The sequence below is a fragment of the Argentina silus genome, assembly GCF_951799395.1.
Source record: "Argentina silus genome assembly, chromosome: 1".
NCBI lineage: Eukaryota > Metazoa > Chordata > Actinopteri > Argentiniformes > Argentinidae > Argentina > Argentina silus.
The window spans coordinates 35,458,832-35,483,855 of NC_139655.1; the positions used below are offsets into that span (position 1 = coordinate 35,458,832).

Consider the following 25,024-nt stretch of genomic DNA (forward strand, 5'->3'; position numbering starts at 1 on the left):
CAGGAGTGATATGCTCTCTCTTCTTGGTCTTAGTTAAAAGTCTAGCGGCAGACTTCTGTATGAATTCCAATTTCTTTATAGACTTTTTTGGGAGACCAGTAAAAAGTGCATTGCAGTAGTCCAACCTACTAGTGATAAAAGCATGAATTAGTTTCTCAGCATCCTGTTGTGTTAAAAATGGCCGTACTTTGGCAACGTTTCTCAGGTGGAAGAAAACTGTCTAGGTCACTTTACTAATATGGGGTTTAAAACTTTAAAAATCCGAACCTAAAATGACACCTAGACTTATGCAGTGTTCCATGGCGTCGACTTCTAAACCAGAGGTGTCATTCAAGACGTAAATGTGTGTCCATAGACCTATTGAAAACGGTGCATCTGGTCCGCCTTTGTGAAATTTATGAATAGATCCAATGATTTACTATCCGTATAGGACAGGGTGCCACTAGTGTAGAATAATAGTAGAACTTGGTGCATATAATTCCCACACAAATATTGGTCAGAAAATATTTGTTTGGTGAGGAAAAGTTTTTGAGAGGTTTTCCTTTTTGAACACTACAGGTTTAATAGTAGTTTGTAATATGTGCTTGCAGAAAGGTAAAATGCCAATTTGGAGTGCTCCTTTGGTCAAAAACGGCATTCATAAGGGAGATAAATGAGAAATAATTATACATCCAGTGATTTTCATATTACAGCAGCACAGCGAGAGAGACACCTCAGCCCGATGGGTATTACAGAGATGGGGAAAGTAATTTAGCCAGGAATATCAAAGTCAGCCTTTGAAAGTTACAACCGACAGAAGCCCGCAAGGGCCAAAATGCACGGAGCTTGTTCCATGGGGGATTTAGGCAGTGCTTTCAAAGACATGAGATGGTGTCTGTGAGATGAGCCTGCCAGCACCTCAACACTTAGGAAAAACAAATATGATTCAGAGTGACTTTGGGACTGGAACAGACGGGGTTTAATTGCCACTATACAAACAATGATGTTTCCAGAGGGAATTGTCCTTTTTTTTTTTTTTTTACTACTCCAATATTCACACATACTCTCTCCCTCTCGCTCTCTCTCTCACTCCTGCCCTATCCCCCTCAACTCCCTATCTTTCTTTCTATTGCCCACACTCCCTGCCTGCCCCCCCTTTTCTCTCTCTCTGCAGTTTGAAATGAAGTCCCTGATGGGAGAAATAAATTGTCTTTAAGCCCTCTTGGTATAGGCTTCACGGCAGCTTACCCAATCAGTACCCCCACAACCATGTTATTTGTTTTACAAGATTGGCCTTGTCATCCAATTACAATCAGGTAGGTCAATTCTGAACTTCAAATCTCAATGAAGTCTGAGGGCTCAGTTGACATTGGCTTTTTAAAAATGATATAATCAAAAAATGTTTGATAAATCTAGTCAAGGCTAGGTACAATGATATGGTTTAATTAACGCAAATAAGGATAAATCATTGAAGCTAAAGCAGTACTTTTTTGACAATCCAGGCCCACTCCTCCCCTAGGCCAGTGTTGTTCATTCAAAGGCCCCCCCTTGCAGTGTAAATGCTACTTTTCCTGTCTTTTGTATGGTATGCGCACAATGGGATATTGAATAAACACTGTGGAAATGTGAAAATTATGTTTTGCGTTGTTTTACAGAACTTATATTTTGTGAAACCACAAGCTGTTTCTGTAAGATGCGTCATTGGCCATATTCTTCACAACATTTTAATATACCAGTCTTCGTTAGCCCTTGTGTGTTTAGCAACAGGGAGGATTTGTGCAGTAAAAGTAAATCTACATCATAGTAGTTAGCTAGCAAATTGATTATCAGAACAGAAATTGGTGTCTGCATGTTAGCTAACTACTTGGAAAACTACATGTATAGTTGGACTTGCTGAATCAAGCCCACTAATTAGCCACAACTTACCACTGGGATATATGCAGGGCTCTATCTGTTGCAGTGGTTCTGCATTTCCGAGGTCTTCCTATTCAGGGTCAAACTTGGAGAAGCGCTGCTCTCAGATGAGCTTTCTCAACTCAAATTCCGACCTAAGTGTAATAGGTTAATATGAATGACTGGACTGGTTAATGTTTGTCTATGTTGACATTGAGGCGCGCACTTAGGGATGCATGCGTTAGTTTCAATAATTTAAAATGCTATCAAAGAGTGACCATATTATGGACTATTATAATCATGTTGATGAAGAAATGCCTGTTACAGTTCACGATTCATAATGTAGGCCTATAAAGCACTTTGCCCAAAATATTGAATGTATGCTGAGCTGTAAGTTTTTGTCAATAATATGCCCCACAATAAATCAAGATATTCCTCACAGATGTCCATGTTTATTTTGTTGTTTTGCTTGCCAAAACCTATTTCTGGGCATCGGCGAGATTCACACTTGTTAGTTCTATGTCTGTGGTCCGTTGTCAATGTGTAAAGTGAAGCGGGAGGGCACATTTCACCTAACGACTTTGGCTCTACGAGTGGTCTGCAACTCTTGTGAATTCACAAAATAATTGAAGTACTACGTGAGCTACGAAAGTTTTCAGGAAATTCAGCGTATTCATGACCTATACCAAAACCTCAATTCTCATTAGGGGTTGCTCCTTATCCCTTATCAAAATTTAAAATGAAGTAATTGAGACCCAAGAGGAATAAAGGTTTTGGAAACATGCCAATATGTTCCTGATGAGATTGCAGTTATTTTCGGTTAATGTGTAGTTGAAAATGCTGTTTGATTTTATTAAGCTATGCTGAACTACACTGGGAAACCCCCTGTTGCACCTTTTAGACTGTGCTTGCTTTCTCAGAGAAAGCTTTGAAACCAAAAAAGCAAACTAGTATTATAATAAATCTAATGGATAAAAAAACAACCAATCTATCGATACATGCAATTTATTTTAGTTATTGTGAAAAGATTACTACCCTACCCTTCCACGATGCCTGTTACCCCCAGACAAACCATTTTTAATAATTTGAGATGCATAAATTGTCAATTTAAATGAGAGAGTAGGATAGTAGTCTCAATGCATACCTTTAATTTGTTTACTACATTCCCATCTGTTGCATATCATATAACGTTGCTGTTGGTAGATGTGATCTGGGTTGAGTGAACTAGTGTTAACAGCAACATCAGGGGTTGTCACGGTGCGGTCAAGACAACTGGGAACAAAAAAACAAGCTCTGACTGGGAAAAATCTATTTGAACAGTCATCCAACTCGGAATTACAAGTCGGAAACCTCTGGCATCATTCTAGATCTCCGACTTTCTCTGAGCTGAAGATCACCAATGTCAGCAAAAAACATTATTGTACAGATGTAGCCTATGAACCGGAGGTAAGAGATTTCCTACTCTGAATATCAGGTCCCAGTTGTCTTGAACGCTACATAATACTGCATGAAGGGAATGGAAACATATACTGTATGCAGCTCCTACATTTACTACTGTGACTATGCCAGGGAACATTTGAGTGATGTTATTATCACTTACATTAAACATATTCTATTTAATTTGTCATGATCACAAAGTATGATTGACAATGGAGATTGGGGTTGTTATCAAATTTGACTATAGTGAATCTCCTATTCAATTAGTTGTTTATGAGGAGTAAACAGACAACATTCTCAGCAAATTCAATCAACTGTGGACCCATCTATTCATTTATTACTACAGTAAGCCAATCTAGCCAGGAAACTGAGAGAGGCAAGAGACAGCACTTTACTTTACAGTACATTGTAATGTATTCTGTATTATTAGAGGTACAGTTTGAAGAATTAATAATACTGTGTACTGTAGGTGAGTACTGGCTTTTACATATCACTTACAGTACCACTGAGAATTCTTTCTAGCTGAATACTGAGCGTGAGCAGTGATGTAGTGTAGGGTTAACACGTAGGGTACATAGGGTAAACACATAGGGTTAACACAGCTCAAACACTTTTTGGGGGGTGAATAGCGTTTACCCACCTTTTACAAAAATGCGCTGATTATAACATTAGTGTTTATGTTTGTCATTTTACCCGGTGTCCACTGATTAGCCACCTTTTTTTTCTACTACTACATCCCTGGACATGAGAGGAGAGATAGGCACTTTGTATGTACTAATTGGGATTGTTACTGGGTAATTACTGTACGTAGATTGCTCCATTGTTATCACATTGTCACAAGGCCCATATAAAAATCTCTCATTTCAAAAATCTAATATTATATTCAAGTACTTTCAGTCAAAATAAGCATCACTTTTGAATAATTGTCATATGTTTACTGTATATTTGAACTAAATACTTCAGTGTCTACAGCATACTGGATATCTCCTCTGCCTCCGGTTTCTAATGGTAGTGGCACATGATGAAAGTCTGTTCATGTGTGTAATCGGCTCATTGGAGGCTCATGGGGAGCTTAAACTCTGCCATTACATAAAATGACAATCTTCGAAGGTCAAAGGTCATGAGAGGACGCCAAAGTCCATCAGGGCATGTATCCTGTTAATGTGAGTGGCCTTAATTGTAGTCATTAGGACAGCAGCACATGTCATGGACATCTCCCATTGTAATTATGGCAGACGGTGGTGTGTAATGCTATTGTATTTCTTGACTGGTTAAGGAGGTGCTTAGTGTCATCTGATTGGTGTAACACAATACGGTCATGGGTATGTCCATGTGATTTTGCTGTTTTACCACTACTGTTTTTTATGTGGGAGAGGCAGAGTTTATTTGTGTCATTAGACGTGGCAGGAGATGTCAAGTCATGTCTTAGTGAACTGATCATTTCGGTATCTGTTGTTGGAAATCTTCCACCACTGGTCACCAATGGCGAAATTCAGTTCAAACTTTCAAACAAAAACATCCTGTCTTTTCATGTGGACACACAATCAACATGCGGACAGTATCTTGATGAAGGACACATTTTAATGCAAGGTGTAAATGGGGTCATACTGTTTTCACACATACTGTATGAACACACACACACACACACACACAGACACACACACACACACACACACACACACACACACACACACACACTAGGTGAGCTTACACTAGCCACTTGACACCACGCCACATTTTCCACAAACCAATTTCATGCCACAGTCCCCCTCAGTCCCATTTTGCATCACCATAAAGAATTTTCTACATGGCAGCACACTGTTTTGATCCCCAGATTGGTGATATGCTATGGAGATCAGCTTGAACCCTCTCTTCCTCCACGTGACCTCTGCTGTTTATACACTTATATAATAATAGCTTTTTTTCTTTGGATGCCCTCTTGTTAATTTGTTATTTTAGGTGACATCGGGGCATTCCATGCAACCCAGTATATTTACAGATACTGTAAAAATCTTTTTTTATAAACCAGGATTACAAAATAAGGTATCTTTCATATCAGCAGAACTTGAGCATGTTGAATGTCTTAAGCATGCAGATCTGGGTCAAATACCTGAGCATAAAATTGGTCTGTCTCTGAAACATAAGTCAGTCCCGTCCTGCATTACTAACAGTTATGGCCAATATACAGTATATCTGTGACCGACCAGGTTCTAACCCAGGTCTCTTGCAGGCCTTGAGACTGTGTTAGCTGGCTGAGCTAAAGCTTTAAGACATTCGTTTGGGGAGCTAACACAAGTCTTCAGGCAAGCAACATAACGTGAGTGTAGTTTAAAGAACCACCTCTGTTAAGAGAGTAAGTAGGAAAGAGAGAGCACCATTAGCATTTTCCATAGAGCATCGCGTAACACCAACTGCTCGCAGAAGTTGGTATTTGGCTGGCTTGGCTAGCAACCCTCTTGTTACATTCCTTGACCATTCTGTATTTGCTGCTACACTATCTACTGGTTAGCATATGCACTCTATTTATTCAATATCAAGTTTCTCCTCAATGGAAGGTTGAAACAACTTGATATGTGACGTTAGTTAGAAAACATATTTGTTAGCAGTGTTCCACCTCTTGGTTACAACCTCTTTGATACCACATACGTAGAAGATGTGTACTGTACATACCTGTCCAGGTCTTGCACTCTCACAAAGGAAGGTCTCGTACTCGATGGCAAAGACGGGTGCATTATCATTTACGTCAGTCACCGTGATTAGAACCACACCCTTCCCCACTTGTGATGGGTCCACTGTTAATAAAACATAAAAAGACAATGTGTCACAAGGGGCCTGTTCCATTGACCCTGGTTTCCTGAGTAAGGCAAATAAGGGCATTCCTTCCTCCCTTCCTTGAAGTAATCACTGATCTAACATAAATTGGATTGGTCAAAGCTAGCTTTCCATAGCATTACTTTCACCAATCATAGAAGGGAGGAAGGAATTGTGCGTTTTAAGGGTATTTAAGCAGGGCCATTTCTCCTGCGCTTCAAGAAAGCATGCACAGCCCAATTGAGCTCCATTTCAAACATACAGCATTTGGTTTGATTAAACACATCAATCTAAGGCTGTGGTTATACTTGGTATTAACAAGGGTTAGGAGAATGTGCTTTGAACTGATTGTGCAAAAAAAAAAGTGCTTTGAACTGATTGTGATCAGATTTTCATGACCACTTGTGGAGATGGTGTTCACGGTGCTCTGTGTGGACGCAATCAGGCCACAAAAGCGCATACAGTCTATTAAATAAAGCACACTAGAAAATAAATGCCTACACAATGTCGTCAAAGGTCACAGATAAAAGACACATTTTTTAAATGTTTATACCAGGAGTAAATACACTTCATCGCGATCTAATAGTGATCTGATCATCATTTTTGGATAACAAAAGTCGCATGTTAAATATAGGTGGAACCACAGCCTTTATGTGCATTGCTTCTCAAATCTTTCCCTTACCCTGACCTGTTCCCAACCCTCCATTGGCAAAAACGTTTTTCAGACTTAGGTGTATATCAGGAATACATCTATTTTTCAAAATGAAAAAGTACATACAGTAATGCAAAAGTGTCATAGACCAAGGTAGAGCAAATGTTTTAGCATGATACATGCTTTCATCAATAATATATAGAGAGCAACTCCAACCTAGACATTGTAATAGCCTTTTGAACCCCATCAAAACCCATCCAAAAATCCTGCTTAGGAAAAGACAATTGTTGAAAGTCGCATGCTCAACCACTCTTGTTTGCTGAATGACTCAGCTTTTTAACAAGCTCATTATGTCGTATGTACCTCGTCTTCTCATGAATCAGGGGTAACAGACAGGCCAAGGATTTTCTGCATGCACAAATCTCTAAAGAATAATATGAAGACACGGCAACGCTTTATAATAATGTTACGTTATAAAGCATTTAAATTGTGAGTACATTTAATATTCACCATTTAATATTTATAAACAATATTTTAACTGATAGGAGTTATTATTGATTCACGAAATCACGTATTAGGCATGGTTAGCTCACCATGTATCTCTATCTTTATAAATGTATGTATATATATATATATATATATATGATCAAAAGAACATCTCTGTGTGTGTTCTCCTCTGCCCCAGTATGCCTGGCAGCAGGTGGTTGCTTTCGTGTTGCTTTCACTGGCCCACAAAATGTTTCCCCTAATGAAAGGAAATGGACCTTATATAGGATATAACATGATGTGACATGAAGGGATACAACAGGAGTTTTTCAGTTGATTTCACTTTCAGTGGTCTCAATTGTTTTGAATGCTTGACGAGAAGGAACTACAAATCCAAATAACCTTGAAGCTGATCAAGTGACTTAAAGAACCACCTACTCAAATAAAAAGTCAACTGCAATATTTGCCATGCAAAAATAAATAATACAAATGTTATACTTCCTTCCTGTGTTTTATACTTATTCTTATTAATGAATAATTTAAAATTGTGTTTACAGTAAATGCATTAAACGCTGTCAATAGATTGCTGACTGACATTTACTAATGAAGTGATAATGATTAATAAATGGTGAGTAAATTATTTACAAACAGTTAATAAATACTTCATTACTGAACATTAATATAAAGTGTTACCCAAGACTCAGTGATCATAAATGCAGTTCTAGTATATTAACTTAGACACACAGAAATACTTCTCACAATGATTATGTGTTATTCTTAGTGTACCCACAGTTTTCATTGCATGACATTTTCTATAAATGATTTGTGAAGCATCTATGTATGCCTTATAAAGGGTTTATGAAGGCTTCATATGCATTATATATATGAGACATCCTAATTACAATTACAATCATGCACACTGTGGTCATAATCAAATATCATCCCATAACAAGGAAAGACACTATCTTTAAACAGGAGGTTGCTCTGGTTGACGTTGACATATTCTATCCATTTGATAAGCATCAGGCTTCGTTTTCCCTCTGCTATCTTACCGGTTCAATCCACCGTAAGTGAAAAAGAGAGTGAGCTGAGGAAAATATACTTCTGAGAACAGATGTGTGTATCTATCAAACACAGGATGTAATTCATGTATGGGGACATACATCAAATCAACAGATTGGTCGTTTGTATCTGGAGTTGCATAGTTATAGGCAAGTTTATAGCAATTCACTTTAGAATAACTTTACTTATTTAAAATTTCCCATGAGATAACTTCTTGTGTGGAGTGGTGGGCTACAGACAAGTGTTCACACTACCACACCGACAGTAGACTTGGTTATGAGATTGGGTGTTGGAGTTGAGCCGTCGTGGGATGGTAGTGTGTGTGACTCAGTTCTCACTCTGACACAGGTCTATGTTTAAGTGATTGCACGCATCCTTCTGTGCTCGCCTGTGGTATGGAGCATAGATGGATCGGTTGCTGTCAGCAGCTCACTAACAGTCCGCACCGGGAGAGAGAGCTACGATCCGCTCCTGTTCCTCCTGCGTCCTCTTCAGTGCAGCACAACCACTCTTCACGAGCTCAGCGCAAGAGGGGCTACGAAGTGAGGGGTCTCCTTCATCTCCTTCAGAGAACCTGGGTTACATTCGTAAACTCTACTCAGTCAAGTCAGTCGACCCCTCACTATGGGACCCTGCAAAACACCCTGACTGCCTGGTCCGAACTGTAAACCTGTACGAATACAAGTATGTATCTCTTCTAAATCAGGCTGTCTCCAAACCAGTACAAAGGACAGTATGCACCACAGAGGGTGCAGTCACGTTCAGGCCGTAAAACCTTTGAAAGGTATGTGGAGAAGCCCAGATGACTGTGACACATATCTCCAAAACAGAGACACCCTTGAACAGGGTCTACGACTTTGCCAACCCGATGCTCAAAGGGGGCTGCAAACCCCAACAATTGTAAGCCTCAACAATGGCCCACACAATCCAATGAGTTATGCTCTTTGTAGACAGAGCCCTACCCTTGGTAGGGTTCGCAAAGCAGACGAACAACTGATCACAAACCCGGAACGATGCCACCCTGGCCATGGAAACACGCAGACACATACAGGACTGATGGTGTTCAGATGCTCCTGCTCCGGAGAGGAGAAGGGCGGGGGATGGAAAGGGAGCAGTATGGCAGCTAGGCTGCGGTATGCCATGATGACTTTGGGAACGACTGCTCAGTTAGGGCGTAACGTAACCTTACGGCCAAACGACACCAATGTAGGAGTCGAAGGGAACAAAGGAACCGGAGACTTGTTTGCAGTGAAAAGCCCAAATGCGTTGAGTTTATTTTCACCTAGCAAAACTAGCATCAATCCCCCAGTGAAACAAACAGGCGCATAAAAAAATGTGTGACCAACCTGCATCACAACTGCTACCAGCGTGGTTGTGTAGGGGTCTTCAGCGAATAGGTACACAGAGTGTGTGTCCCATAGTGAGTAAAGAGCACCAACACCCTACTCAAAAGACAGAAGCCACTAACCACACATAATGGCACAAATAACTGGCAGTAGCACAAGCACAGCTGCCACTACGTTGCCATGGAAGCGGCAGTCCCAAATTTGAACCCTAACCCTAAAACTGTGTGTGTGCGTGAGTTGCAAATACCCTCTCTCTATTGTTCCTCTACAGTCAAGACCATATAACCCGGTATCATTTCAAGTGTCTCATCTGTCCTATGGGTCAGGGCTGCAAAGTTCTACTCCATTTTGGCATGATGAAGAGGACATGAAAATTAAACATGATTTGGACTTATCTATGCAGCAGCTCAGAGGGGGATCAAAGGTTTTTTCCCCAGATTAAAGGAGCAGCAATACATCAATTAATCTAGCCAGAGAGCTAGAGGATGTAAAAACTGTTTAAAAAAAAAACTGAAAAAAGCATGCTAAACCGTCCGGTTCTAAACAACTTCTGATCTCATTCTGTCACATTTGGATGTCATTTAGACAGGATACTTTTACGTTTTGCACTCAGCAAAATACATAACATATCTAAGTTTTTGTCAAAACCTCATTTTCAATAATATGGTTACCAAGGTTACTAAATCATCAAATGTCATTTGGCACAGTTTGTCAGCACATCCAAATATGCACAAGAAACATACTTTCAGTTTTGCTTAGTTTACATTTTCTGGCAATACTTGCAATCAAACAATATCACAATATGTCTTCCTCTGTTTGCCTTTTGAAAACACCAGTGCGTTGTTTATTTCCCCAATGCAAATGAGATAAAAACATCTTGATGAAAGAAGAAATGTGAAAAATGGACTGTGTACAGTACGGTGCTAGCTCATGTCTCCCCTGTTACCGATTCTAGCTTGGCTTGGAAATAGATTGCACACATCTGTCAGTGAGTTCCGCACACCTGCTGTTGATTTACGGAGGTGAAAGGGGAGGGAGAGAGAGACAACACTTAATTAGAGGTACTTTTTTTCTCCATTTACGAAAGGCAGCTACAGCTACACATACTGTACACACCACACAGACGCACACAAACACACACACACACACACACAAACACGCATCAAATTAGTGTTGTTATAGAATGGGATTTCTCCCTGGCTTGTAACTTCCTTTTAATTAACATATTTGGAATCAAATACAGTCGAGCACATTCCACCCTCATCCACAGCTAAGAGGAAGCAGATCCAAGAAGTTACTCTCAATACAGTAACATGAGTGGTTTATGATGCAGCCCAAAGGGAGAAACAGAGGTGATATTTTAGCTGAGCTCTGCCGGCTCTGACATAGGCAATAAACTTGTCATAGAGACATAAAGATGGCCCTCTGTTCAAAGTCTTGAGGGTGCAGACTGGGACAAGGTAGGGACAAACGTGTTTTAGTCTTTGGAATCAACCTTTGTTTTGTAAATGGTTGCTTTGGTACAGCTCACAGGCTAACTTGTCTCTAACTTTGTGTAGCCTGCACAGAATAAGACAAACAGCATTCCAATTTGATCTAGTCAACAAATGTCTGAGAGTTCCAAGATGCACAAAGTTCTAAGATTCACACATATACAAAATCTCACATTTAAAGTCCAGCCTTTGCTGTATTATCTCATAGCTCATGGAGATACTGTAATCATGCTTTCATGCTTTCATGTATTTGTTGTAAGTCGCTTTGGATAAAGGCGTCTGCTAAATGCCATAAATGTAAATAAATGTCATGCACACCCTAAAACAGCACTCCTCTGTGAACAATAAACATTTATGTTTGTGAATTTAATTGAATTAACTGCCAACGAGATTCATGAATTCTGTGGTAACAGCCCTCAAATTGGAGAATAAAAGAGAATTAGGAGAGATTTAGTTCTGCTTTAATGATGATACCTCAATCCTATAGCTCTAACACAGTGGACACAAATCTCAACAGGGATCCATCCATCTCATCCATACTGTAGATAACTACAATAAGACACCTCAATCTGCCCTTACCACTGTGCATTAAAGGGATCTGTGATGCCTCTAACAATGATCTATTGACTGTAAGTGAGGTGGCTGCATCTGAGGACTGTGTCTCTATGTGTCTTTGTACTTGGATATTGGAGCAAAACTAACAATCATAGTTTCTTTGTTCCCCATGATTCAAATCAATATCCATATTCTTAGTCAGTTAAATTGGCGCTGTCCCTACTTTGTGGAATACCCTTTAAAAAGAAACCCTTTTCATGAAATAAAGTTGATTAAAAGTGTAATTCAAATTCACCCACTTGGACATTGTCCATTGAACCACATTTTGAGGTAGAAATCGGAGGACCGTGGTCTACAGTCAGCTAGGCTGTTTAGGGGGAACAGGTGCACTTTGCTGAAGGTCATGGACAAAGTCAGCAGGGGTGGGGGTTGGGTGTGTGTGTGTGTGTGTGTGTGTGTGTGTGTGTGTGTGTGTGTGTGTGTGTGTGTGTGTGTGTATTAGTTAAGGGTGTGTGTGTGGGGGTGGGGGGGGGGCACCAGCTTTGGCGATCGTTTGGAATCAAGGTGAAGCTCGATCAAACACCACGAGTTCTGGAGCTGAGCAGTCGACCGTGGTCACCTCTAAACCGCATAGAAGCTGCTCCAAAATTCCTCTGCGAGATGCCTCAAAGAGAGACAGAGAGCTGTACCTGCTCTACCCTCTAGGTTTCCGGGCGTAAGACCCCATTTCCCACTGTATCGGTGAAGGCTAACAGTGAAATCCGTGTGAGCCGTTGACTAATGATATTCATTGGGAAATAATGTGGGAAGCTTAAGTCTTTATCTTTTATCAAACTGGATTTTCTTCGTTTTAATAGAATTTGGAATTTGTGAAAATCGTATGAGCAGTGAAGCTATTTGCCAACTCTGTGTCGTTGCAGTGAGTTTAACCAAGGAGTTACATTGATTATGTGCTGGTGTTACTTTTCCTTCCTCCCATTGAAAAGCCTCTTGTTGAAATACACTTTAGCCCACGTGAGCAACATTTCCCCACCTGCCTGTCAATAGTGTGACTTGGACAGGGAGATAATTGTACGAAAATGAATACAACTTTACACAGTGTGTAAATGAATACAACTACCAGCTCAGCAGATGTGTGTTTAGTTTAGTGCAAATCCAGCACATGCAATGCAGTTTCTGCACCATCCCTCTTGTGAAGAAGAGTGGTAGCTGCATCATGTTATGGGTATGCTTGTCACCGGCAGGGACTGGGGAGTTTGTTAGGATCAAGAGAAAATTATGAAATTTGCTGAGTTGTTTGTGACAGCCTAATCCATACAGTGTGTAATTGATTCCTATGCAAATCAGAGACCCTATAAAAACAATTTTCATTCCAAAATCAGGTGAACTATTATCATTGCACTCAGATGGACTCAATTCAACTTATTGAGTAACTTGTTGAAGAAGTTTGCATTTAAGCTAATTTTAGGAGTGCCATAGCAAAGGGGTGAATACTTATTGACCAAGACATTGCAGCTTTTCATTTTTAATTCATTTGCAAACATATTTTTTTTTTTAAAATCACTTTGACATTATGGGGCATTTTATATACTGTTGATTAGTGACAAAACAATACAAATAGTCATAAGTCATAAGTCTGGTTGCAACACAACACAATGTGGAAAAAGTCCAGAGGGGTGAATACTTACTGAAGGCACTATATTACCATCTGGCTTAAACCTATCCAATCCTCTCAGATCTACACAGGTGCCTACAGTATACTGGGGCACCTGTAACTAGGGGTTATGGGTCGATTTGGGATTCATGGGCAATGTCATTCAACTGTCCTTCATTCAAAGGTAGACTCATAAGGAGGTGCATTAGTCCTAACCTAACAACAATAAACACAATTCAAGTTTCCATGTTTCCACTATTAACAAAATATCAACTGCAACTCTGTTGATATGCAACCACTTGCTACGGTTAGGGTAGGTTGAACGTAGTTAATGAGTGGGAAATATAACTTACAACTCTCCATGGCAAAGATGGTAAGGTTATGAACAGCGTTGACTTCTCTGTCCAGCGGTTTGGCTGTGCTGATGACACCTGTGGTGGCATCGATGTTGAAATAGCGTTCCAGGTCAGTGTTGCGATCTATTGAGTACCTGGCGTGAGGAAAGGAGAGTGGAGAGCATGTTAGAGAATGTTCTTATCAAGTCCGATATGCCCCAATTCAATCACACATGCCATAGCAATGCGTCAGCAGTTTTTTAGTTCACATACAAATGCATGTGTACAGACATGTTTTATCATGAAAACTGGAAGCATATACAGTGCCAGTTAGGGGAGTCTCACACTGTGATCTTCTTCATAATGTCTAATTATGGTGGTACAGAGGAGCAAGTACTGCAATGGCTTTGGTGGTGTGGGGCAGTATGTGTTTTTAATCATTGAATAAATGTATTAATCAATACAACAAACATAATCTGCGTTACTGTTGATTGACAATGTTGTCAGTGAGGGTAGGGTGATGTTCTAGAGTAACCAGAGCCCATGGGTGATGAGAACAACAACAATGAGACAACATACACGTAAATATAAGAAACAAATGTAATTCTGCACTGCAATGCTAATATAGCTGAAAAACGATTTTGGAAAATAATCTTTACATACTGTTTCTGTTTCTGGAATGATGGGGAAAGCGAAACAATTAATAATATTCAATTATATTATGGTGGGAGTACATTTCGCAGCCAAATATTTCCATTTTCATGTCAGTTTTGCAGCAGTGAAGATTTGTTGACGTTCCACTTTACCAGCATATTGATGCAGAGAAGACTGCTTTGTCTTTTTTTACTTTTTCAGGACCTATACTGTACTTTACTATACTGTACTTTTAAGTATTCTGGTCACTTCTATGAACAACACTTTATTAATGCATTTGAAGGCATCACATATACTATAGGCTGTTCTAAGGAGCGATGAGCTTTCACAAATGCTTATAGCAAGTTTTACAATATCAACTTCATCATGCTTCCATTTTGTGAAATGTTAGCTACATGTTACACTGTATGATAAAGACTACAACTAAGGCAGATGCAGGCAGGTCTTGTACATAAAAACATTTGGTGATTGGAACTTTTTATACAATGTTGTATTCCATTTTCTTAGATACAAAGAAAATAAGGTAGGAAGAGAAGTGGAAAAGGAGAAAGGGAGAAACGTGAAGATGAAACACGGAGGTGATGAAGTATCACTTGATTCCCACAAGATGGAATATAACATTGCGGAAAAAGTTTGGATCACCACAATTGTATATAACATTGATAAGACCTGCATCACTATACTTCAGATGCAGTTAGTCAGTTGAAATGTTGGGAAATGACCCATGAACACCACAGAGAGCAGTGGCGTTCCATCATTCAGGGCCAGTGGGCCAGTTGTCGCTGTTATGCAAATTAGGCATCACCCTTGTCATATAATTGTATCATCATACCGTTAGCAAATCAATTAAATACATCTTTGGTTAATGAAACATTCACAGCTGTGCTTTAGTTTATTTCCCTTGAGTATGGGACCTCTGAAATGCGTAAAATTGGCAGTTTTTTGCAGTTTCTATGGTAGTGGGGCTGCAACGACACCGGCCCCTCTCTGTCAGTGAAATGCTCTGAGTGGGGAAAATGGTAGTGCCTACATCTCAAAACTGACTCTGTTGAGTCAAAGGCAACCTCAAGGGGCCAAGCTCCACCGGCCCCACGGTCCCTAGTGGTTCAAAAAGGTACTGTCAGACTCCAGAGAAAGACAAAATGCCTGGTGTTTATGTAGTGCCACCACTAAGTGAACTTGTTGGTACATTACGATGTCTGCCGCATCTTTCCTATTGCTTTTCTAGGGTCTGCTGTGTGCACATTGGACTGACAAAAGTAGTCACATAAGAGGTGGTCATAGTTAAACAGACAGCTAAGAAATGTTATATTCTGCTAATATGTCTTGAGCCATATTATATATGTATATATAATTTAAAAAAAGCCTTATTAAATATTATTATTTAATTGCATCAAACTGTTTTCTAAAAGGCCTACTTCTTAATTTAAGATCTGCTTGTGAGACTTATGTGACAGGTTGTTCCAGTGCTCTCCATGACAAACAATTACAATTTCTGTTCCATCCCATCATGAAGCAACGTCACACAGGATCTGATTAATCCTTACTTATTTCATTCAAGGACTCTGTCCCAGCCAGGGAAAGGATATGTGCGGCACTTTCAATCGAGCAACTACGAAAGGTACACGTGGCTTACAGCTTCGAATGAACATTATGTTGTAGCTCTCATAGGTGGTGAGCCTCCTGTTAAATCAATTTATTCCACTCGATAAACGTTACTGTCACTGTGAATATAGGGTGGTTACGTCGAATGACTATAGCCCTTGTGTCATGGTGAGAGTATTCTAAGGCGGTTTAATTGCGGGAGGATAGCACTGAAGGCTTAGGTGTAAAATACACGACCCGCCACTGCCTAATACATACTAAAACATTTAAAAATCCTACCTGATGGGACTATTGGTGGAGTCTGGGTCATGTGCGGAGACAGTCCCGATGGTGGCGCCCACCTTCGCGGCCTCAGAGATCACCATCTTGTTGTGTGGCGAGGAGAAGACGGGGGGCTCATCCACATTCTCCACTGTCAGCCGCACAGTCGCTGTGTCGATAAACGGTCCCAGGCTGAGGAAGCGCGAGTCAATGTTGCGGTTGGAGGCCTCAACCCTGAAGTTGTAGCTCGACTTGGTCTCAAAGTCCAGACTCTACCCATCGAGAGAAAGCAAGAATGAAATATAGATGGAAAGATATGAAGACAGTGAGAAGGAAGGAATCAATAAAAAAGGAAACAAAGAAAGAAAGCAAATGTATAGACAGTAGATAAAGCACTCTTTACAGCTTGGCCTTGTTTTGTCCACACATACAAGTGTGTTCTGAACCCATATAAACCTCCATTAATCTCTGAACTCTACATTCATATTGACTTACAGTACAGACCCATGCCATGGAAAAATATTGATTTTAAGACAGAGATACACAGCTCTGAAAATATCTTCTGAAGCACCCTCACAGCTCCTCATTTATTTCTCCTGTCAGTTATTAAATGATAAGCAACATATTGACTATACAATGAGAAGTAATATGACTGTTTGTGTGTGGTTTCTAGTGATAATTGCATTTTGTAAGAGCCAATGGCTTTATCTCAAGTTCAAAGAGAAGTGGTCTCACTTTTTTCAACTTTTAAATCTATTGATTGAACTCAAATGCTTTGAATTGCCTGTGATCGTCACAAAAATATACTTAGAAGATAATGTACACATGTTCTTCAATGTGTGTACAAACCAATAAGCAGTAACTATAAGTCCCGATTCAATAAACAGGTTGCTGAGTTTCTCGGGTTAGACTAGAAAAGATTTGGCATAACTATCTACAGTATGAGCCACTTCTGCATTATGCCCTACAAATGCCTTTATGTCTTCATAATTGCTGTTATAGGTAGCTGTTATGGATGCTAAATGCAAGTCTCATAATGCACTATGGGAGCAATATACAGTAAGACACTACAAATACATTATGCATAGCCTAGGTCAGTGGCAGTTACTATTTTTATTTGCCAGGATGCCACATTGTCAGAATTCAATCACAGAGAGCCGCCAACAATTCACATGACATACCTCAATTAAGTAGTTTTGTCTGCTCATGCAATACTTTTAATAGAAATAAACTCCAAATACAGCACATAAAACAAATAGTGATGTAGAAATAGGTAGCTGTAAAGAGCGAACATACTAAATAGTCTGATGAGTGGAACTGCGCCAGCTGCTCGTAGACTCTTTTCTAGCTATATTATATAGAAATATTACCGCCAGCCACCAATTAAGGCTCTACCAGACACGCAATGACTATGCCTGGCCTAGGTGGTTCCGAGAGTGTTACCAAAGATTATTCTGGCTTGCTTGCTTTAGCTTTCTGGGTGGGTAGGGTTTGACAATCCTGTTTGGACCATTGAACTGAAAAAACAACATAAAGTGGTACAGTAGCCTACCTAAATGAATTGAAAGAAAACAAACCCTATTTTGACCCAGGTCTGGCTTTCACTAGACTTTGGAACCACGTCGTTGAGCCACGATGATCTGCATCATACCTTCTGCAGAGTGATGAGTCCCTCCTGTGTGTCTCTGTCGGGGGCAATTCGGAACATCCCCAGGCTGTCCCCATCAACAATTCGGTACTCCATCTCTGCGTTGGGCCCGACATCTGAGTCCAACGCCTTTATCTTGGCTACCACTGCTGCCACTGGCAAGGATTCTTGCACACTGAACTGATAGCTTTCTACAAGATAAAAGGGGGAAAAACAGACCATGTTTTTGATGAGACCAGTTCCACTGTGCTCTCTGGGTTTCTGTATGGAGGTGCAGATTGAGATAGCCCTTGTGTGGGTCTATGTATGTCTGATAGAGCACTTTACTAAAACATTTCACCAGTAGGATAACTTAATTTGTGACTGGCGAGAGACTCATGTACTTTAGGAAAATCTGTATACTAAGCAATCATTATCACATACTGTATCAGAACTGTACTTAATGCTGGAATCAAGCCCAGAACCTCAGCATGATGCAATATGATGATGTACGGTACAGTATACTGTATGTTACTCCGTGGTCTGTTTTAAAATGTTCTTGCATATGGTTTGTGTGTACGTATTTAATCATGTTACCCTGCTTATAAAACACATTTCCTAGATAGATAGATAGATAGATAGATGCTGAACCAAAGGGTTGTTGAAGACAAGGATCTTACTGCGAGAGAAGTGTGGTGGGTTGTCGTTAACATCAGTGAGCGTCACGGTGACGGAGGTGGTCCCAGAGAGCCCTCCCATCTGGCCCACCATGTCCTTGGCCTGGATGACCAGCAGGTATTGGTCCCGTGCCTCCCGGTCCATGTTGGGCAGAGCTGTCCTCACAAGGCCTGCATAGAAGGGTTCCATTCATTCTACATTACATATCAGAGTGACATCAGCCGAGGATGCACTCAGGTAAATGAATATCAGATGAATGGAACTCTGGTCGCGCTAGGGCTGCAAAAGTGACTCAACATTTTATGATGTTTGAAATGCTAGGATTGCTTGACTATAGTATATATTTTAATAGTTTAGAGCATTTACTTTTGGAATATCAGAATACTTTGGGATTTTGAACATTTTCCCTGGTATTGGGAGGGTTATTTCTTTCTCTGATTTTTGGATTTCTTGCTTGATTACCTTTCAAGAATACACGTATTTAGACCACTGAAATTCATTTTTGCTTTTATACCGTACACATTAATCAATAACTCAGGCGAATGTTCAAGTCAGCTATGGTCATCTCAGAGAGTTGTTGGGGGCAGAAGCTTCTACTGTACCTGGTATGATAATATATATTCTGTAATCTCTGGCTGGTGTAATGGAATAAACGTCAGAGAATCTCCGCTCCATGCTGTAAGCCATCGCTCATGAACATGATTACAGTTTGACCCCCTGCACCCTTGGTCAGTGTGCCTGCCTAATGCTTATACTCCACTTCAGTGGGTGATTCAGAAGAGTCAATACTAGATCGTAAACACTGTCCTTGGTGGCAGAGGTGAGCGTTTTAATCTGGGAACTGACTACACCAGCAGCGGGAGGTGTAATTTCAACTCCCTTGAGTACACTGCCATCCCTAGACCCATTTCTTAGAGCTGTGTGAAACCATAAACGCATCATCATTTCTATCGAGATGTACATCACTCTATAAAATGCAATATGTAGAGGAGTGCATAAATGCAATATGTAAAGTCAAATGCTGAAAAGTATATTTGCAAATGGAGGTTCTGCAGATCTGCAGATATAAATAATCTTGCATAGATACAGTAGACAGTAATAAAGCATAGTCATAGATTTCAACATATCTTTCTCTCAAGTGACCATATTGAGAAGGCATTTCTGTAGAGGTGGGCACTAACTTGAAAATATGTTTATGATTAGGTTAATATGGTTATTTTTACCTCACTTGTATACAACACCATCTGTCAGAGTAAGAAAATAAAATGGAATCACATCTTTGATGCAGAAAGCACAAAGGTGCAGTATGTTGCTTATTACTACGCAGTCAGTGGTGTAACTTTATATATAGTACATAGTATTCCGGTTGCTGGAAACATCTTGATATGGCTGAATGGTTCCTGTGACAAACGTTTTTGAAAATGATTTTGTACTCATGCCTCTTTCAGCTTTGTTAATGTTAGTTCCATTGTTTGACTTCCTCTCTTTCTATGGAATAATGGTTTTCCCTAATGTTTGGGGATCAATCAAAAACATTGTGAGCTATGAGCTCAAATTCATAGCGTCTTCCTTTTCCACTCCCGCTAGAGTGCACCAATGCATGGATGCACTTCTCAAAGATAAAAGTCAAGTCACCATTTTCAACAATGTTTAATCAAGAAGTTGTTTTAACTGATGAGGATATATAATGGGATATATACTTAATGGGAGGAACATCAAATGACTCGACAGAAATCTGAATGAAGACAGTTGATTGCATTGAAGATTTTGATCTCCCTCAATCAGACTATAATGTGTTGCCAATTTAAGTTGCATTGAGGGAGAGCTTCATAACAACTCATCATGTGGACCCCTTCCACCCCCCTTAACTTCATTAAAATGAATAAGCAATAATTTATTGAAATTGAGGAGACAATCAGTCCAGACATGACTAATGCCATTGGCTATGTGAGAAAACATTTCTTAATGTACTGTATCAATCTACAAACCAAACATTGACATTCATAAAATATTCTAAAATGGTTAGAATTGGCTCTGACATTAATTTGCTTTCACAATAATGTAGCATGAGAGTTATCATTTATATGAATTCACACATCCATGTTTTTCACTTTTTTTTACACCACTGACACTGGTGGTTGAGTCATTTGGCATCAGCTTTAGTCATTAGATACAAGATGATAATTATATTGCGGACACATCACTTTCAGGTATGGACTGAACTGCTTCTGTTTGGTGTGGGTTTCTCACCTGTCCTGGGCTCCACTGAGAAGTAAGGCTGGCCTTCCAGGATACTGTAGATCACCCTGGCACTGTTTCCGTACGTGGGGTCATCTGCATCTGTTGCCAGGACAGTCACCACAGATGTGCCTATAAAGAAAACCCATATGTTCATAATAACCCCTGAAAAGGCTGTTCATCATTTCCAACAATACTTCTCCATAATGGTCAGGATTACAAATAGCTGCCTTTGGAGACAAATGTCCTCTGGGACAATTTCCCCCCTTATTTTTATGTGTTCGCCCTATGCTGGCCAGTTTTGTAAAATAATTCTGCTCTTGACGTTCTCCATATTTCTCTAAATTTATACAGAAAATGTCACCACATCACTTTGGTACAGTACTTGGTGGCACTTAAAGAGAAACACACTTAAGGGACTGTATTTTACTTTTACGGTTAAATGTCATAGCAACATTCAATTTGACCAGTATTTATGAGTCTTTGGCACTGAGAGAAATCTTTGTTAAAAGTTCTCAGTTCTCAAACTCCATAAAGATGTTTGGGAACCTTACCATTTTGTGTCACAGCTAAGAACTGAACATGTTGAGTCAAATGGGCAGAAAACTGATCATTATAATTAGACCAGGGTGTCAAGAAACAGGATGCTGACATGCAATGAAACAGCCAAGCCCACTTTCATTGCTTTACACTGCCCCATGGTACTGTGTGTGTCATGTTATGGTGAATGCCTGAATGCACACATTTCATGTGTAACGTAGATGCATATTGTATAAGCTAATTAGCCAACATTGTTACAAGTGTGATTTAAGATCCTGACTGTATCACATTATATATGTATACATGTTGAGGTGACATATTTAATGTGTGTAAGTAGATATTATCTTCAATTAATCTCTTTACGTACAATGTGTAAAACCTATTGTGCATCCATGTTCTTGTGCCAGTAATTCTATGTATGTCGAATAAGAATAGTTTGCAATACTTTTCGTGCATTCACTCACCCACAGGGGACATCTCAGGGACACTGGCTGTGTAAGGTCCGTCAAGGAACTTGGGTTCATTGTCATTGATGTCCTGGACCTTGACAACGAACTCTGACTCAGGCTCCACAGGTAGGTTGGTGGCTCGGTCCCTGGCCTGCGCGCGTAGCGTATAGTAGGGCTGTTCTTCACGGTCCAGGCGCTTGGTGGCATGGATGTCCCCTGTGTTCTCATCGATAGTGAAGATGGAGGTGGCGCCCTCGCCGTTGAGTACGTACTTCACCCGTCCATCTCCCTTGTCCACATCAGAGTGTAGCTACAACGGGAGAAGAAGGGGGGTTGGGGGGAAATCTCATAACTGATTGCATTCACAAAGAAAAAATCATTGATTGAATTACTTCCTGATTGATGTTTATTGCCCTTCAAAAATAAACTACTTCTACTTCTCTCCACATGTTGCACATAATACAACAAAATTATTGGTGAACATATTAAAATGTTTGTCTCTTTTCCCTAAGATAGAACCAGTGCTAAGATCAAGTCATTGATTACATTTTTGTGTTTGTTGTAATTGTTATGTTTCAATTGGCTGTCATTATAAACAAATTATGAATACATTGGGTGACTAGGTACATCTAATGATGATTCACAAAATGCATGCACATTATTCTTACATTACAATACTTTTAGTAACAGTAACAGTAACTACAAAAGAATGCTGCCTATGCATATACTGTTGAAATATTTTGATTCTGGTCAAAAAATCCATACAGAAAACAGACCTCTGGGATTTTTGTGAGATTATGTGAAGTTGTTACAGTATGTTATTCTTCTTCACACCCTCTGTCTTTGCAGAATCAGATCATTTTCTGAATACATGAATAGCAATTGGTATTCCTGGTAGAGGATCTCTTGTTAAACACAATATATCAGCGTAGAACAAACAGTACATTTTTCAGGTACCATTCCAGGTGTCCCAGTTTGCCAGATATGTTTTCAAGAAAATGTGTTTTGTGCCATTTCTATTTAGTAAAGATGGTTTACCATACCGCAATATTTTGCCTCTGTGTTCGAACTAACAGTCTGTTTCTAGTATCTCTTCCTGGAGGACTCATTAGAAAGCATCACTTTTTCTTTTTTCTTTTTATAACATTGAACATTTATTTTTATTTATCTCTTTACACGTTTAATGTTAGAGGTCATTAATCAAAATGCTTTATGTAAAAACATAGTTTTTCAAGTTTTTAGGCTTACTGGGGTCGTTTGCACTTCTCAATGGAAAATTATTATGCACACAATCCACCCATGGAATCCATCCATGACAATAATATGTGTTTGGAGAGTAAGAATTATGCTTTCTCAGAGAAAAACTTAAGTTTCTACATTTCTTTTGCTTTGCATCTCTCTCTCTAGCTCTCATACACACACCCCTCTATTTCTCTCCCTCTTTCTCTTTCATAAAGAAGAATTTTCTCTGGCTGAAAAGCTTTGTTTAATAGCTAAGGGCTAATAGTCTCTTAAGGCGCCTGGGCCACAAACCAAGCTCTTGGCTTTTTCCCTTGATATTGAAACCATCTTATATGTATTAGGTCCCCAATATCACCCTCTCCAGTCTCAGGAGAGAAAGAGAGCGTGTGGGTGGGGGGTTCTGCTCAGCCATCTGTAATTGAGCCAGGAAGAAAACACATAAGCCCACATCCACCTTCACTCGTAAGCAAAGGCTTGCAACCCCAATAACAAGACGTGGTCTCCACGGCACAGCTCTATGCTCTTTTTGAGTGACTTCCTCCTTGCTTTCACAGTGCAAAATGGAATAACTTCCCCATACAAAGAGTGCCACACTTTGAGCCAAAATGGAATGTTTAAAAAGAACTGAATGCAACATGGGCACTCGCTGCTTCGTTTCCAGCCATTGGTTAATTTGTTCAAAGCTGGTCTAGAAATGACTCCTCAATAACGACTCAGTTCAACAGTGTTTATGCCAGGGGTGGGCAGCCAAGATCCAGTGCTGGTCAAGATCATGACCAACTGAATCAGGTGTGCTAGTACAGGGCTAGAAGAAAAGCCAACACACCCTGGGTTACACAATAACATTTCAACATCAAAGAATGGTTTGGGTGGTTTAGGTGCTGGAAAAACAGCTGGTAAACAAATACAGACTAGCTTGTTGATTTATCAATCCCTTAGTCTGAATTATCTGGGTTTACCACAAGGTGAAACTGTCAAATAATAATGAGCAAACAACATAGCATAACACCCACATAGACATTGAATAAGAACTTCTGCATATGATAATACAATCTGCCTCTGTTTCAGGGGCAAACACAGTGTTTTGACTTGTTTCTCTCTCTCGCGTCTCTCATTTCACCATAATGCTTCAGACATAAAATAAACATGCACAACCAGTAAACATCCAGTGCACAACCTGAGCGTTCACTATTATATTCTATGAAGAACTATATAGGGTTGTCTCAGATTTGTGAGTTCCACTAGTATCTCGGTCAAGGATCTGGTTCTTACGATAGCAAGTTTATCAGCATCAGATGCTAAGAGAAAAGAGGTGATGAAACAGTCAAAGCGACCAAGGACACGTGGCAGGTATTTGTCATTCTGAAGAGGATAGAGAGGGCTACATCCTCTCTTCATCTCTTATTACTCCATAGGACAGCCAATCACAAACTCAGAACTGAAACTCACACAACTGATCAGAATGTCACATCTGAGGACAATATCTCTACTATCTCTAATACCTCTATCTTCTTAAAAAAGAGCCTCCAGAAATACTGAACTCCTATGCAAGCACCCAGTAGCTCAAAACAAGGACAGCAATGGGTAAGGGTATTTACGGCATCGAGGCAAACAGGGGATAACAGGGCCACTGGGGATAAAGGTTGACAGACTATTTTTATGTAAGCAAATCAGCCACGCTATTCGAATCAAGTCAATTATGTTATTTTTTTAAGTAAAACAGAATAAAACGTGAAAAGAAAACCAAATACAGTAGTGAAAGACAATGGCCATTACTCAAACAGAATGTGACATAGCAATAGAGTTATGTACAGTACAGCACATTATGGGTAAGCAATCTTACTAGCACTGTAGGTTTATTACCAATGCAAAGTTCCTCATCCATCACTGTACCCTTTATCAAATGATAGGCTGGACATATTTATCTTCTCGCAGATAGCAACCTTGGTATATGTTCATTTATAAAGCAATCCTGGGTTAACTCCCCTCGTACCTTCTCTTTTTTAATACCAGTAGTTACCAGCTAC

At 39.8% G+C, this 25,024-nt stretch overlaps 1 protein-coding gene across 1 annotated transcript in view; it reads right to left on the reverse strand.

Moving 5' to 3' along the window:
- The window catches only part of cdh7a (cadherin 7a), a gene marked incomplete at both ends in the record, with an annotated part of 51,690 nt that overhangs the window by 12,731 nt on the left and 13,935 nt on the right, over nucleotides 1-25,024 (reverse strand). Inside the window, 7 exons of the mRNA XM_083668973.1 lie at nucleotides 5,980-6,101; nucleotides 13,722-13,858; nucleotides 16,242-16,495; nucleotides 17,875-18,062; nucleotides 18,531-18,698; nucleotides 20,779-20,898; nucleotides 21,771-22,065. Coding sequence (XP_083525099.1) covers nucleotides 5,980-6,101; nucleotides 13,722-13,858; nucleotides 16,242-16,495; nucleotides 17,875-18,062; nucleotides 18,531-18,698; nucleotides 20,779-20,898; nucleotides 21,771-22,065 — 1,284 coding nt within the window. The remainder of the gene's footprint in view (nucleotides 1-5,979; nucleotides 6,102-13,721; nucleotides 13,859-16,241; nucleotides 16,496-17,874; nucleotides 18,063-18,530; nucleotides 18,699-20,778; nucleotides 20,899-21,770; nucleotides 22,066-25,024) is intronic.